Genomic DNA, 15652 nt, shown 5'->3' with positions numbered 1-15652 from the left:
TCACCCCTTTTTATGTTTTTAACTGAAATAATGAATGTCCATTCTCTGTATCTTGTCTTTCTCTTTTCCCTTCCTCTAACTACACTAGCCTGGGTTTTACAAGGGCATGGCCGGATCACAGGTGACTCTATCCAGTCTGGTGAACCAGTCCCGGGCCATGCTGGAAGAGCAGGCTCGTCACCTCCTGACAGAGTCGGAGCGACAGACCATGGGCTACTATGTGGAGGAGTACAGGGACGGCCATATCGGCGTTGAGCAGCTGGTCATGGCGCTATTCGAGCTGCTCAACACACATGCAAAGGTGAAAAACAAGGAGGCTTGTGTTAGTCTGGGAAAGGAAAGAAAATGATCAAAACAGAATCAATTTTCTTTGTGCAGGAATCTGTTCTCATGTACAGTCTGTGTGTGCAGTTGCTTTGAGGTTTGAATTGAAGTTTTCTGAGCCCTTCTGAGATTTATGCCCAGGCTATTTGCCGATGCTTACAGTTCTGTTTTGTTTTTCCTTCCTCACCGGCTCTTAAAAGCCTCTTGATTTTCTCACAGTCTGCAGTAGTTCATCTTATAAAAAAACATAATAAATCAAAGGCATTTTATTTCCAGCTTCTGAAGTATGCTGGTCTATCACACACCCACCCAGAAATCATTTCCAGCTGCCTTGGTTCCACTGTATTTAGAGCTACTGTACAACTTCCGTACTGGAGTGGTTAGTTTTGGCTTAGTCTGTACAAAATCTCTGCAGCACACATGGTTATCTAAAATAGGTGAATAGGTTTAAATTTAAACATTATGCTAACAACTCTACACATGAGTGAATGAAAAGTGTTCCAGATTTACAGTAGCAGAAGTCCATAACTGGTCATAAAATATACACATATATATATATATTTCTCTTTTTTCAAATGCACTTATTTCTCCCTTAGTTCTCCCTGCTGTCAGAGGTGCGAAGCCTGGTCACTCCTCAGGATCTGGAGCGCTTTGATGGGATGGTTCTGCGACGTGAAATTCAGGCCCTGAAGGCACGACAGGGAACAGCTGGAGCCACAGCGCTTCAACCAGATGCTCTGTCCATGGTATCGTACCCTGATACCCTGACCTCGTCTTCAGCCAGCTTCATGACCAACACCACCCTCAGTTCAGCACGGGTATGTCAGCTTCACTAGAGGAATAATTATGTAACTCTTCTTAAATTAGTATGTGCTAAATATATGGGGTCATTTGGTCTGTGATAATATATGCTATTATAATATATGTAATTATACATATCCAAATCTAGATTTTTTTTTTTGCGTGAAAACATTAAATCTCAGTTTTAAATTGACCTTTTGCATGCAGTCATCATTTGCATGTTTTAGGGAGCTGTAACAGTTTAAAGTGGGACAGAAACTGTGATGGATAAGTCTTTCCGTTTTATTTTCTCATTTGCCTCACTGTCTGTGTGCTGTCGGCTCCTTTTCTGTTTGGCTGTCTGCTCTCTCATTCTTGCCTTTCCTGTGCAGTGTATATATTTCCATGGATTATAACAAATTCTGTGGTAGAAAAGATCTGTGGTGTGGCTGAACAATGACACGTTTCACTGCCTTCTTGTTGAGACTGAACAGTTTTTCAGCTGATGTTTGATAGGTTGTGTTTTTCTTCCACCTCACGCAAAACCAACCCCCACTCCCTCCTGTAGGAAAGACTGCTTTGGCTGATAGATATGATGGAGGTAGGAATCACTTCTGAAAGTGATGAATGGTTTCCGACCACACGCACATACAGGATCCACACTAGAGCAATGAAATATAAAGTTCCCTATGGACAGGTGTAGACACACATACAGACATTCTTATTTGTGGCTTTGCAATGAATTTGAATTTGTGTGCAGTGTTTATCTTTTTCTTTTATGATTTTCATTCATGGACTTGTAAGCTAGTAATCTAATCTAAATTCCTGATAGAGAGGTGCTATATGGATCATCAACTCCATCTCAAGAGGAGCTTGTTTGCAAAGTTTTGTGATCAGAGCCCTGTTGCAGCAGGAAACTTTTTGTTACATGCATGGCACATTCTACTCAAGCAATTGCAGCAGATGTAATAGTAATAGTTACATCACTGATTACTTTACTCATATTACTCAGCATGCATCCTGTGTGTTTAACACATGTAAGAAAAGCAGCCACCCTGTACTTTTCCAATCACGTCAGTGACAAAGTGCCAAAGCTCCAACACAAATGTGTTAGTATGAAGTAAATGTGTCAGTATCCAGGTGGGAGAAGACAACCAACGATCCACATTATCAACACACACACACACAGAGAAATGACACACACACACTGACAGTACACACAGTGTCTAAGCTGACAGTGAAGATAAGCTGTTGACTGCAGATTTCTCACCAAACAGTCCTTGTCATTCAGATGCCTCAGATGGGTTTTGCCAGCCTTTCTGCTTCTTCCCCCCGAAAAGCGACATTTACATGTGTGAGAGACAGTGTGTGTGTGTGTGTGTGTGTGTGTGTGTGTGTGTGTGAGCGCGTGTGTGTGTGTGTGTGTGTGTGTGTTTTCGTATTCTTCCCATTTGTCTATGTGTGTCTATTTGTGCTGTTTGGACCCATGGGTGACTGCTACCACTGCTGTGTAAAGCAGATTAGAGAGCTGGGTGGGTTTGGGAGGATAAAAATACTGGATTTCTGAGCCACACTCAAAGCCAGCCAGTCGTCTGCATACCAATGTAAGTGTGCACTCACGCACATACATACTGTACATTATTAAGAGACATATACAAACACAAGCCAAAAAATTATGCTGTTAAAGAACTCTACACATAGCTATATCAATGTCAGGATTGAAAAAAACTTTTAGCACAATGATAAATATCCAGAGTGATGTTCGGTGTGAAGTATCTGTGGGATCAGAATGTAATCACAGCTGTCTTTGCTGCAGTTTAGGCTCAGTTTTATTTTTAAATTTTACACTATATTGATAAACTCTGCACTTATAATCCTATAATACTCTTATCCACTGCTTGTCTTAGAGAATAATTCAGAAATGTTTAGCCTACCTCTACCTCTATCTGTAAACATGGTCACTGCATTGGTTTATGTGATTGTAACACTTCTAATACATGTAGAACCACTTACTTATAGCTTATAGTCTCTCTACAGAGACGACATCAATGGTCAGTAAGGAAAACAACTGTGTTATCAGGAGTGTCACGGACCATGCTCTAGACAGCATCTAACAAAGAGCAAAAGTCTGACATGCTTATTTTCCCATCTGTACCGTTGTGAAGCATCAAAAATCCTGATTTTATCCCTAACAATAACACACCACCACACTACCTCAGACTACTTTCTGTATTTGTCCTGAGCATTTGGAATTGGTTCTGCTGAAGACACACAGGCTTCAGTGCACACACACATAAGCACATCACGTGTATATCGACGCACAGGCCCAGCACATTCTGACCGCTTACAGTGCAGAGCTACGTCTCTTCATGTAGACAGTCGATTATCACCCTTGTGATAAATAAATTGTCTGGAAGTGCTCCCCATGCAGCAAAGATGGGTAATTAAACTGACTTGATGGGGCTTTTGTTTTGGTGGCAGAGTGAAACGAGGGGCAACATTTCTCTGAACCCGGCTCCTCTGCTCTGAAATGGCTCATGGATCTGCCGCAAATTACCTCCTCTCCACCATGCCACTGGGACTTTAGCTGCTAAATCCTGCTTTGAACTTAGCTGATGGTTCTTATCGATTTCACAGCATGTGTGTTTTAATCATGCAAGAAGACATGATTGTTGAGTGGGTGTGTGTGTGCTTGTCTTATTTACTTGCCCTTCTTAAAGACCACAAGATCAACAAGAAAATGCAAACAGATATTTTGTTCATGTTCAATATCAAACAGATATTTTCCTGCATGCACAACATCCACCAAATCTAATTTGGCATTTGTGTCACGTGCCGGTGTTTCTCCTGCTCATCATCATCTCACTTCTCGTCTTTCTTTTTCTTTACTGTGTCTCTCAGAATGACAGCATGGTGGGAAGTAATGAGGAAGATCCTCCAGAGAGTCTGAACACCCTGCTGACCGACATCTCTCTGGTGAGCTAGGCTGGCACCGCCCCACTTTTGGCCTGATAAAGATAGATATGACACAGTGAAAAAGTGAGGAGGGGTAGGAAGGAAATGGTAAAAACAGAAGAAGAGGACAGAAGAGGTAGGCAGATGGAGGTACTTGAGGCATGACCTCCAGGTTTTGTACTGTAGACTTGGAATGAAACAAGTGTTTACACCATGAGAGAACGGGAGAAAGGCAAAGTGAGAGTAAGGCTTTCTTCATCTTGCGTTTGTAGTGTGATGAGAGGAGAGCAAAGCAACCTCCGTTACCAAAGCAACACAATATATCAATATCAATAGTTTATTCTAAACAAGAGTAAGAGGGAGGTCAGGGAAAAAGCTTTTAGTCTTGTGTCGACCAAAGCTACCTGCAACTCAAATCATACCTTAATTTTCTTTGGTAAACTTTCTTTTTTGCTCATTTTATGTCTCACTCCATACAGTGGTGAGCCACTCATTTCTGTGTTTTTCATTCCATTTTAAGTACTCTTACCTTGAAACACAGGATACCAGCAGAAACAAACCAACAAGCAGCGGCGGGGTCGGTCACCTCTGTTGTTCTGGTGGGACAGATCTCAAAACCTGGAGAATGAAAACAGACTGAATTAATCTTCATTCATTTTCACTGCCCTGTGATACATTTGGTTACATTTTGTATCGCTGTATAGTGTGCCACAGTGTTTTGTTACACTCCTGGTCAATGATGATGAATGTATCCTCTCACTTCAGGATGACATACAGTCCACCACTGCAGAATCACCCCCCTCCTTCAAGCCTCCTCCCCCACCAGGGGTGCAGAGGCACCCAAGTAGACGAGACCAGCTCGACAAATGCCCGTCGTCCGAATCCTCTCACTCAGGCTTGTACTTCACAGCCCCGACATCCCACAATCACAGCAAAGAGCCAGGACACCCTCCCGCCTCACCCTCACTACACCACAAACGAGGACATCCCAGGGAGCCATCTCGAGACTACATGGCCATCAAAAAGAAAGATGCCTCAGTACCTTCCAAGAAAGAACACATAACACCTCCTCAATTGTCCACTGTCACCCAGCACAACATTGGTCCTTTCCCCAGGGTCCAATCCCCCAGCAGAGGCACCAAACCTGCTCCCCCATCTCCTTCACCTCCACCTCCACCTCCACTCCCTGCTCCTTCTCTGCCCCCCTCCTTGCCCCTTAAGCCAGTGCCCATGTCCAAAGCCTCCCCCACATCCTCTCCTGGCTCTAAACAGCAGTTTGTTACAGTGGAGGTTCACAGGCCCAATGCAGAACCTGACGTGAATGAGGTGCGGCCACTGCCCCAAGCTCGAGGTGAGGAATATAGACCACTGGACGAGAGGACAAAGAAAAAACAGATACAAAAGTATTTTTGCTTCATAAATGCGTGAAAATTAATCGATTTATGCTGATTAATTCATAGTTGAAGCACTAATAACATGAACACAAACTAGAATCTATAGAATCCTATTACTTACTGTATTTTATATCATGCTTAATTTGATTTGACTTAGATTTTCATTCATTGGTACTGGCCAGATTCAGTCTTTCTAATGCCAATGCAGTATCAGTTATCAAGAAGATGGATATAAATATCATCTGCATAATCTCTAGCTTGTGTATATTTATTTCGGCTTAATTTGCTCAAATAAGCAATTAACACTGTGGATTGCAACTTTACAAAACATTATTAATTTTAATTAGCTTTTAAGCTTGTATTAAATCTTACAATCAGACTTCTTTTTCCAAACAAATCTAAATCTGGTTTGTTTTTAATTTTTGGTGCATTTTAACTTGACAACATTTTAACATTAGATTGTTCTGCCTGTTCATATTGCACTAAACTAAATCTGAAGTAAAAGTGAAAAAAGTCTTTGATTACTTTCTCATCAATATCAATCATAAAACATTACAGTCTATGGTTTGTTGAGATGTCTGCCTGCTCCCCCCTCAGGTGGCACCCTGTCTCAGCTGTCAGACAGTGGCCAGACCCTCAGTGAGGACAGTGGTGTGGACATAGCTGAGTCAGGACACATCAGCAAAGACAGCAGTCCCCATTCCTCACGCACACGCCTTCCCCGAGACACCCAGGGGGGTGGCAGGGACAGCCTCTCCAAACCGGTGAGGGGGTGATTCAGAGCCACTGAGAGTCAAACATGAATGGATGAGTGGATTCACTGTTCATCTGTAGCAAATGTGCTCAGTTCAGTTGTTTTAGAGTCTAATACCTTGTTGACCTTCTTTTGGAAATTAGGAATTTTTTTAGAAAGTAAGGGCATATTCATCAAGTAAGGGCACTTTTGGATAGCAAATTTTAAAGTAAGGACATAGGAACTCGACAGGGCTACTACTTAGAATGGGAGGACAGGATTTTCTGGAAATTAAAGACATCTTTGAAAGTCATTGCAGTTGTTTTTTATGAAAGCTGTATTAGACACAACATGAAGACATTTTTATATAATCTGGATATTTATTTATATTTTGGAAATTTCTTTGTGAAAGAAAGACGATTTTTTTTTTTATATATTCAGAAGTACAAATATGTGTGTAGATAAATCAATGTGTATTAATTTATAATCCTCTTCCAGGATGTGCTATCAGTACTAACTGTGATCTCTTCTCTCCTCCCTCTGTTTGTTCACTCAGACTGTTTCCTGTGTTTCATTTGTTTATTTCTCACTCTTGTTATTCATCCACTCACATACTCCATCATTTATTTCATCACTCACTGCAGTGTATCATAATGAAACTCTCAATTCACTATTGATTGATGGGAAAAAAAAAAGCAAGTAAGGATGGGTGTAGTCTGATTGTTTATGATTAAAGGGCTGTTAGGTTCAGTGCCTATTTTATTTTAGATGAGAATTGACAGGAAAAGTGAATGCTGAGCTTCATATCATTAAGAATGGCTCTTTACTGCTAGGGAGCACAGTATTTACTGTACCTTGCGTTTGCTCCAGAGCGTCAGCAATAGTACACTGTAAAAAGCAAATGTATGTGCTCATGAAGAGATGTTAAGAAAACATTTGCTTAAGCTTAGTTATAATCTCAAGATCTTTCGTGTCAAGCAAGTACAACAGGTAAATGTGACTGAGAGTCACATGTTAAAGCTGCTTTCTGTCATGTTGGATTTAGCAGCTAGCTCTAACTTATGCTGCTCTCCTTCTTACTTTAGCCAGGACTGTTGGAGCCCACCTCTACACTAGTGAGGGTGGCAAAGACAGCCAGCACCCTGGGTATCGCCATTGAAGGTGGAGCCAACACTCGTCAGCCGCTGCCACGAATAGTCACAATTCAGGTGAGCCCATGGGCTAACCTCTGCTTAACCCAGCAACCCAGAATTGTTTTTAATTAATGTGCAGTCAGCTTGACATTGATCACTATTCTCCTTAGACTGTAGTGATTTCTGTTTAGTATCCTCTGTACCTTCTTTCATTCTCTGTGGTGGTACCACACACACACCTTCCAGGTGGGATTTAATGTCCTTTAAGGGCTTTATGTGGATTCACACTGAAGCTGAACTTGTACTGCAATTCCTGCAATTTTTGTCTTCATTCTTAGGGCATTATTTCTGGTATCCATGAAAAGGCTTCACTGCCTGGAGAACCGGATGCTATAATGTGTGGTTGAAGTTTGGGTTCTACAACACCTGAGGGAAATTCAGTGTATAGCACCTTTTTAAATACAAGAGAAAGGATAGTGTCAGTGCAAATGTGTTAGCGTTTACATTAATGATGAGACTGAGAAGAGTTGCTCATGTTACATTTCAAGCCGATATTTTATATTTACAGCATGCCTCCATGAGAATATTTCAAATTAACTAATATTTAACTAAATATTGAAGGCTTAGCTAGAAATGACAGGTTTGTCAAAGGCTATCACAACTGGATGTGCAAGAGTCTGTCTGCCATCTTAATTTGCAAGTCCACAAAGCCTTGCATTAGCTCAGGACCATCTGTAGCACTAAACCACTGAGAGCCACGGAGTTACAGTTTAAAGATCAGAGCAGTGAGCAGCTACAGACTGAAGTCCACATCCCATTCAAAGCTGTCTCTCAGCCTCCCACTCCACAGAGGTGGTGATTGAAATAAAAAGGGGTTGCTGATTGCGAGGGGAGGGATAAAAGGATTGGAAATCAGCACATTCAGAATCAGAGAATGCACTGGAAGAAAGGACGGCAAGTGTGAGTGAAGGATGCAAAAGAAGCAGGAGCGGTGTAAATAAGGAGAGGAGGGACGAGGACAGTTTGTACAGATAAGAGAGTGGAGGTCTGGTTTTATGGATAGCTGCATTATTTGAGTGTTTGGTGGCTGTGTAGGTGGTGGGACGGTAATTGGGGAAAGCTTTGCATTGGGACTGTGTGAGCAAATGTGTTTTTATTCCTAAACTGCTGTTGTCCCCATCAGTGCTTGTGATGCAAATCCCCAAAGAAATACACGGTCACAGTGTCCTTCTTCCTATTTTTGTCTCTTTAGACAATTCAACCCTTTTTTTACATATCAGAGTGGGTTCTTTATTACACAAATTGTAAGGGCCTCAATGGACAATGTGTTTTTTCTTCCATTTACAGAATAAGTTTCATCTCTGTAATGAAGAAATATATAGACAAATATAAACAAAGTATTTCAGATTTTGTGGTTCTATCAGGTGTGAGCTGTTTCTTTTGATTCTCGTAATGTTATGTGAACATATTCTAACAAAAATATATCTACTTGATAGCAGTGATCTACTAACTTTTCAGAGAAGTTCATGTATTAAAGAGATAACTAGCTAACGTTTCTTCCATAATTTTAAATGCACATATCCTGCTTATGAGAAATAAATAAAAATTTTAAAAAAAGCGAAAAAACTACTAAATCAGGTTAGAATAGTTCCTGGGTCTTTGATTACAGCTTCCCACATTTGCAATTGCAAAGATACCAACCAAAATTTGGCTTGTTTTGCTTTGCCAGGCAAAGCCACCAGTTACATGACATCCCTAAACAATAACACTGTGTAGCTTCAGGTATTTAGAGGCATTAATAACGTGGCTGCCTCGAGGTCGCTTGTTACAGAAAAGGAGACTTTCTGCACGATCAGTGTTTTCAAGATGTGAAAACTTTGCTCTGTCACTTTGGGAGCGCTAACTCAGTGTTATTACGTCCTTGATCAAAACACAAAACCTCAGTATTTCTCCCAGCCAGGACCAGCCGTCAATGATAAATTTGCTTTAACTAAAGAAAAAAGCCACAATGTTCATTTTGTTTGTGGCTTCCCGACTGGCATTGCTTCTATCCAGAGGACAGATGATGGCATCACATCAAAGCCATTGCCTTGTACAATACCATCTCTCTGCTGTATTGTAAGTGACCACAGTGGACATGTGATACAGCAAATATCTGGCTTCTGTATTTACTATATTCCTGGCCACAAGGGCTGTCGCCTCAGGTCGCCTTAATCATAGTTGTGGAGGATGAAGTACAGATGAGTAAGCCTCTGCTAGCCAGCCGGCTGTTATCAGTTCCTATCACCCCTTCTGAAGTGACAGCCCATTATCACTTCCTCATCTTTCCATCCAGACAACCCACTACTCCACAAGCTTGAAGTAATTGTTGTAGACTCGGTCAATAAGAGACAATACAATCCTGTGTGGAACAGGTTGTTTTGTTTTGGTTTTTTTAGCTCTATCAAAAACTGCAGGCAGTGACATTTTAAATTGCTGTTGCTAATATGTAAAAAAAAATTAGATCCTGCAAAAACAGAGCACCATTGTCATTTATTTGGGGTTGTTTTTGTACCCATCTGATGAGGTCCAGTCCTCAGTCTCTGCTTAAAATATCTCATTCTTTTGCTACAGTGACTAACTTTGTCTCTTGTTTAGTGCCGGACAGGTGGCATACAGCTGGTGCAGTGACAGCTGCCGTATGTTTTAGGTGGAAGAGCAGCCGAGTTTCCACTGCGAAATGTCAGAATTCATCCTCAATCTTTTTGTTGAGAAAATACAGTGGCTTTCTTTGTAGGAGGAAGAGAAAGTTATTGGCTCTTGTTGCAGTTTGCTCTGACAAAAATGGATTAAGAAGGGCATCAGTGATTCACTATAGCCTCTTGAAATCCAGCTTTCCAGAGAGGCAGCTAAACCAGCTAAACAGACTAAATAAACATATCCTGTTTATCAGAAAAATATACCCATAAATATTCAGAGCCAACAATCTCTTGGAAACTCTAAGAAAAGAACACAAAGTCTTGTCACACCATTTCACTTGTGTACATTAAGTTGAACACCACGTTTACTATGCAGCAGATGCAAAATCACTTCGGCCCCTGCAGCCTGTGATAATGTAGGCACAGGGAGCAAGAATGTGACACTTAAAAAATGAAACCACTGAAACGGTTCAGCCCTTAACCAATTCCTTTCGGCCTCAATGACACTTCTATGAAAGACTAATAAAATAAAAAGGCAGATGATTGCAAATGATGATAGCAGAGGAAATGGGTACTTTTCTCACCGGTATCTTCTGCTGGCATTATGTGTTATTTTGGGGGTGGGGCTTGGGGCAAAGACGAGGAAATCTAGTGCCACGGTCCCAAAATATTAAATTCTGTCTTGCTGTCTAGAAAAAATGGTGACTCTCTTTGTTGCCAGAAGAGAAAGCCATTTACTCTGGTTCAGCACAGCCAATCACAAAATACATACACATGAAACACATTATACTCATAGCTAAATGTTTGCAAGTGACGTAATCATGCTGGTCTAAGCAGTCTCCAGTGAGATTAAAATATGTAAAGGATGCTGCTGGTGATCTCCACTTAGGACTGAGGAGCAGACGCCTTACTTATACAGTAGCTTTCCACCATAGATGTGGGCAGACAAAGTGAACATACTGGACATCACTTTTTATTCAGGTTTGTTCCAGAGAACCACTAGTTGCAACAGTCCAGAGCAGGGAGGGATTAAAAAACTTTTTCAGACACAAACTAAGCCAGACTGTGGGCAAGGAAACTGAAATGGATGGTCATCCAAAGTTTTACAGGTACTTCAGGGATCTGCCAGTTCTTCTGGTGATCTTACGATGTCAACAAGCTGAGATTTTAAAAATGACACTTTAGTCCTCTCATATTTCTGAATATTCTGCAGATATTTGCAAGTTTTAAGGTGTCAAAAGCTGAAATTGTCTAATCACAGAAGAAATGTGTAACTGCAGTGATGGGTGGGGGTCTGACGAAAGCATTTCATTTTGTTGGTCACAGACATCTTTCAAAGACATGAGGTTGCATAAATTTACTGCTGAGGTGCTGTTATGTGCTCTGAGGGCCAGACTCCAGGGATGTCTGTGTATATTTATGTGCCTGCGTGTGGTTGTGACTGTGTGTCTCTGTGACAGAGCATCTCTGTTCTAATACTAATGATGTCCTGTCACAGTAGAGTGTTTGAACTTTAGCTTTGGCACTGAGAGGACTGTAGTTAATTGGGCGTAATAGAACAAAAAAAAAATTAGTAGCCCCCCTGACATACAGATGGAGCTGGTGAACTTCCTTTTGCTCCAGAGCTGAGATTGTTAATACATGAGAGACTTTTGCGGAGGAAGATTATGTTTGATTACACATACACAATTACCTCTTTTTGTAATGATATTTCAAACTGCAAACACATTCTTTAAACCAAACAAAGATTGAAGGGAGAAGATGGTAGTGGTGCTAAACATTAATACATTTTGTTTCTTTTTATCCTTAACCTATACTTTTCTCTATTAGCCTTCCTGATACAACTCCTAGAAGTCTGATTTAGCACTTTGTTTATTTGAACTTCACATTTGAGAAATGTGAACTACACTTTAAGTTCCTGTATCAGGCTGACTGTTCTGCTCCATTTGTGGGTAAGTTTCATTCACAAAAATATTATTTCAAAAGGAAAGCGCCACACTGCAAGTCCTGCTGTGGAAAATCAGCAGGAGGAAACATTTCTACTCCAGATATATTGAGATAAAAACAGAGCACTGGAAAGGAACTCCTTTCACATCTTGGAAAAAAAAACATATGTATATATATATGTGTGTGTGTGTGTGTGTGTGTGTATGTGTATATATATATATATATATATATGTGTGTGTGTGTGTGTGTGTGTGTGTGTGTGTGTATGTATGTATATATATATATATATATATATACATGTGCTCTGTTTTTTGTTTATATATACACATCAGTAAGCCACAGCGAATATAAAAAGTTAAAAACGCATGTACTGTATATGTCTGCTCTGTTTACACAAGCGGTTCTTATGTGATGCCTGGCTGTTGTTTATGTTATTTTTTGCAGTTTTTCAAAATAAAACCCTTCTAAGATTTTCGGTCTGTTTCTCTCTTCCAGAGAGGCGGCTCTGCTCATAACTGCGGCCAGCTGAAAGTGGGTCAGGTGATCCTGGAAGTAAATGGGGTTTCCATGAGGGGGCGTGAGCACAGGGATGCTGCGCGTCTCATTGCTGAGGCCTTCAAGACCAAAGAGAGGGACTACGTGGACTTCCTGGTGACGGAATTCAATGTGGCGCTATAGCTGATCGGTAGAGGAAAGAGGACGACGAGAGCAGCATGTGGTGAGGAACGGTTCAACAAGAAGACAAGCATCTATTGATTTAAATGGCACAACTCTTTCAGATAGATGTAAACAAACCACCACCTGATCTCCGAGTCCTTCTTCTTTCACATGAAACCCCATTAATTCTGGACACATGATACGCAGATTTACAAGGTATCGCTTCTTCTTTGGACTTCAGGATTCTCCTCAACATGTTACCTCCCCACTGTGAGACCTTATGCACTACAATGAAAAATAGCGAAACCTATACAGTTTGTTCTCTCAGCGTTCAAACCCGTGGACTTGCAACTATTCGACTCATCATCTCGTAGCACTACCACATCAAATGGCCACGCCATTTTGTTTATTTTCTTTGCTTCTGAGAGATAATTACACATCTAAAACTGACACATGCTCGACCTTTCAGGCTTGGATTTGTATGTGTAAAAATGAATCAGTGTAGATACAGATGCCTATATAATACACATAAAAATAGTCCTATAGGAATAACGAAACCCATAACCTCTGTTGCATCATCAACATATAGTAACATATTTCAAAGCTGATGATAATTCAGACCATCCTGGCGATACACAAATATACAAATTTTACAGTGATGCTACTGGATTGTATGCATATTTCAGTTTTTTCAGAAAAAGGAAGTGGATAATTAATTATGGAAGGCTAACAAAAACCCAAACTTCATGCTTCTATTTGTACAATCAGACATGGAAAAAAAAATCTGTACATGTGAATGACAAATCGTTATACAAATGTGCATCATTTCCTGTTTCTGATTTGTTTGAGACTACACAATCACTAAGCCAGCTGAAGCTGAAAATGTTGTTTACATATGAAAACAACAAGGGACCATATTGTTAACAATACAAAGCAGTTGAACCACAGCTCTACAATTGGGGTTAATTTTTATGAAAGATAGAACTATTCTAACTTATATGACAACACTTGCACTGAGTTTCCCACTGCACACTAAAACACAGGTGCAGATTCACTGACTCTGCAGAGCATTTTTTAAATACAGTATCAAAACTGCAGGATCAACGGTTCACATTTCAGTTTGGGTGAGCTTAGTGTGGAGGTAGTCTCAAAGGGGTTAAAATCCCTCAGTATTTCCTTCAAACCACTCAGCGGTTCTCCTGCTGCTCCCCCCGCTGAATAACAATTGATGACTTTATTTTGTAATTTCATAGTTTTAATTATGTTCACCTTGGGGGGCTTGCTGAAGCCATGCTCAGTGCAGCAATTACACCCTAGAAGGGAGTAATGAGACATTTAGAGGACGACACAGCCAAAGATTTTAGAAACACCCCCCACACATGGAGTGTACACACACACGCACACATTTTATCCATTTATAGAAAAGCAATTAGAAGATAAGCAATCAGTTAGAATGTAAAATGGAGTTAGAGAAAGGGAAATCCAGAGAATGAGAGAGTAAGTAAAGTAACGAATGAATGAATGAAGGGCTTGTTACCTTTTGTGGAAATGAGTTGTTTCCTCTCAGGAAGGGTGCAGGCAGGGAGAGGATGCACAGCAAACATCCTCCATGCATCACTCCACAGACTCACATTAGGCTGCTGGTGGAAAAATGAAGCAATTGGAGCACTTACCTTCAGAGCATGGATGTGTGTTATGTAGAGTGTTTAATGTGAGCATGTGTCTGCCTGCGAGTTGATGGATGAAAAGAGCAGAATATGCTCAAAACAAGCAAACAACAAATAAAAACAAATGTAAATGTCATCAAGAGAGTGACTGTATGAGACACTCATATAGTGAAGTGAATACAGAGCAGCTCTGTGAGAAATTGCTATCAAGCGCTCTTGACTTTTTCTGGTGACAACTGAGGAAAGAGAACAAAACATTAACGCTTTGATTTTACCACATATTCCTATTGCCTATGTTCAAACTTCCTATCCTGTGATGAATACCAATAGCTGGTGGACCTTTTTTAAAATGTAATGCCTCTACAGCTGCTATTATAGCCAGTATATTCTACTCATAAGGACATATTCCTAACGAGAAAACCAGAAAAATGGGAGACCTTTTCTCTGATTATGTTTATCCCCATTTGATTCCTTGTTAAGCCAAATAAACCGATTAATTCTGCTTTAAAACTGATATAAAGTATATAAACTGACTCAAGCAACACCCAGGTTCACCTTACAACAATCCAAAGTAGTGCATTTTTCTGTAAATCCTCTCCCTAAGTTGATATACAGTATATATGTATAATTTGCAGATTTGAGGGACAACGACTAAGCACCAACTTCACAGATTTCAATGTTTGTGGCTGATCGATATATTCTGAGCACAGGATTGGGAAAGGTATCTATATCGGAAGACTGCATGAACATATTTAGAAAAGAACAAAGATTTTAAGATGCCTGCTGAGTTTCATTAATGGCTAAAAGTCCTTCTGTCTCACAGGAGGAGGAAATAAAACCAGTCACATGTTCTAGCTGAAGTAATAATCAAGACACTATTTCAGCAACTCTGGCGTCCATTATTACAGTGAGTCAACAGCTTCATGAAAACACTGTGAGCTACTGTATTAACTTTGTAATACTTTAGTTTGAATTTAAGGGGGCTGTGGGAAAGCTGAGTTTTTATACAAACAAATATTTTTTGATCAAATTGAAAAAAGAGAATGTATTCTTTATTTGGATTTGTTACCATGATTGCATTGTGCATTTTCAGGATGTGAGAGAAATAATATGTAGACATTCAGACATAGGAGAGCGAGAGTACATCCTCAGAGTGGAATTGGCCTCGCAACTGAAAGGAGGTGCAGCTTCAGAGAGAGGAAAGTAGAAAGGAAAGAAAGTCCAACGCCACACTGTGGCCAACCCTTTTTGTTTGAAATTTGATTTACATTAGATTTGCTGTGTGGGTAATTTAAAATAAAGTGAAAGATCAAATTGTCCATGAAGGTAAGAGTTTAGGGAATCTTCCTGATTTTGAGTCTTAGAAACCCTTTTTAAAAATAAT

The 15652-nt window shown here is 40.3% G+C and overlaps 1 protein-coding gene across 1 annotated transcript in view; it reads left to right on the top strand.

The window, feature by feature from the left end:
* Window positions 1-15647, top strand: part of whrna (whirlin a) — a 107010-nt gene extending 91363 nt beyond the window's left edge. The window contains exons 6-12 of the mRNA XM_026339096.1: window positions 89-301; window positions 921-1142; window positions 4006-4080; window positions 4825-5410; window positions 6051-6217; window positions 7272-7394; window positions 12440-15647. Coding sequence (XP_026194881.1) covers window positions 89-301; window positions 921-1142; window positions 4006-4080; window positions 4825-5410; window positions 6051-6217; window positions 7272-7394; window positions 12440-12622 — 1569 coding nt within the window. The 3' untranslated portion in view covers window positions 12623-15647. The remainder of the gene's footprint in view (window positions 1-88; window positions 302-920; window positions 1143-4005; window positions 4081-4824; window positions 5411-6050; window positions 6218-7271; window positions 7395-12439) is intronic.
* The last annotated feature ends 5 nt before the right edge of the window (window positions 15648-15652 follow it).

The sequence above is a fragment of the Anabas testudineus genome, chromosome 22 (genome assembly GCF_900324465.2).
Source record: "Anabas testudineus chromosome 22, fAnaTes1.2, whole genome shotgun sequence".
Lineage (NCBI taxonomy): Eukaryota > Metazoa > Chordata > Actinopteri > Anabantiformes > Anabantidae > Anabas > Anabas testudineus.
This window is presented reverse-complemented; position numbering and strand designations above follow the sequence as displayed.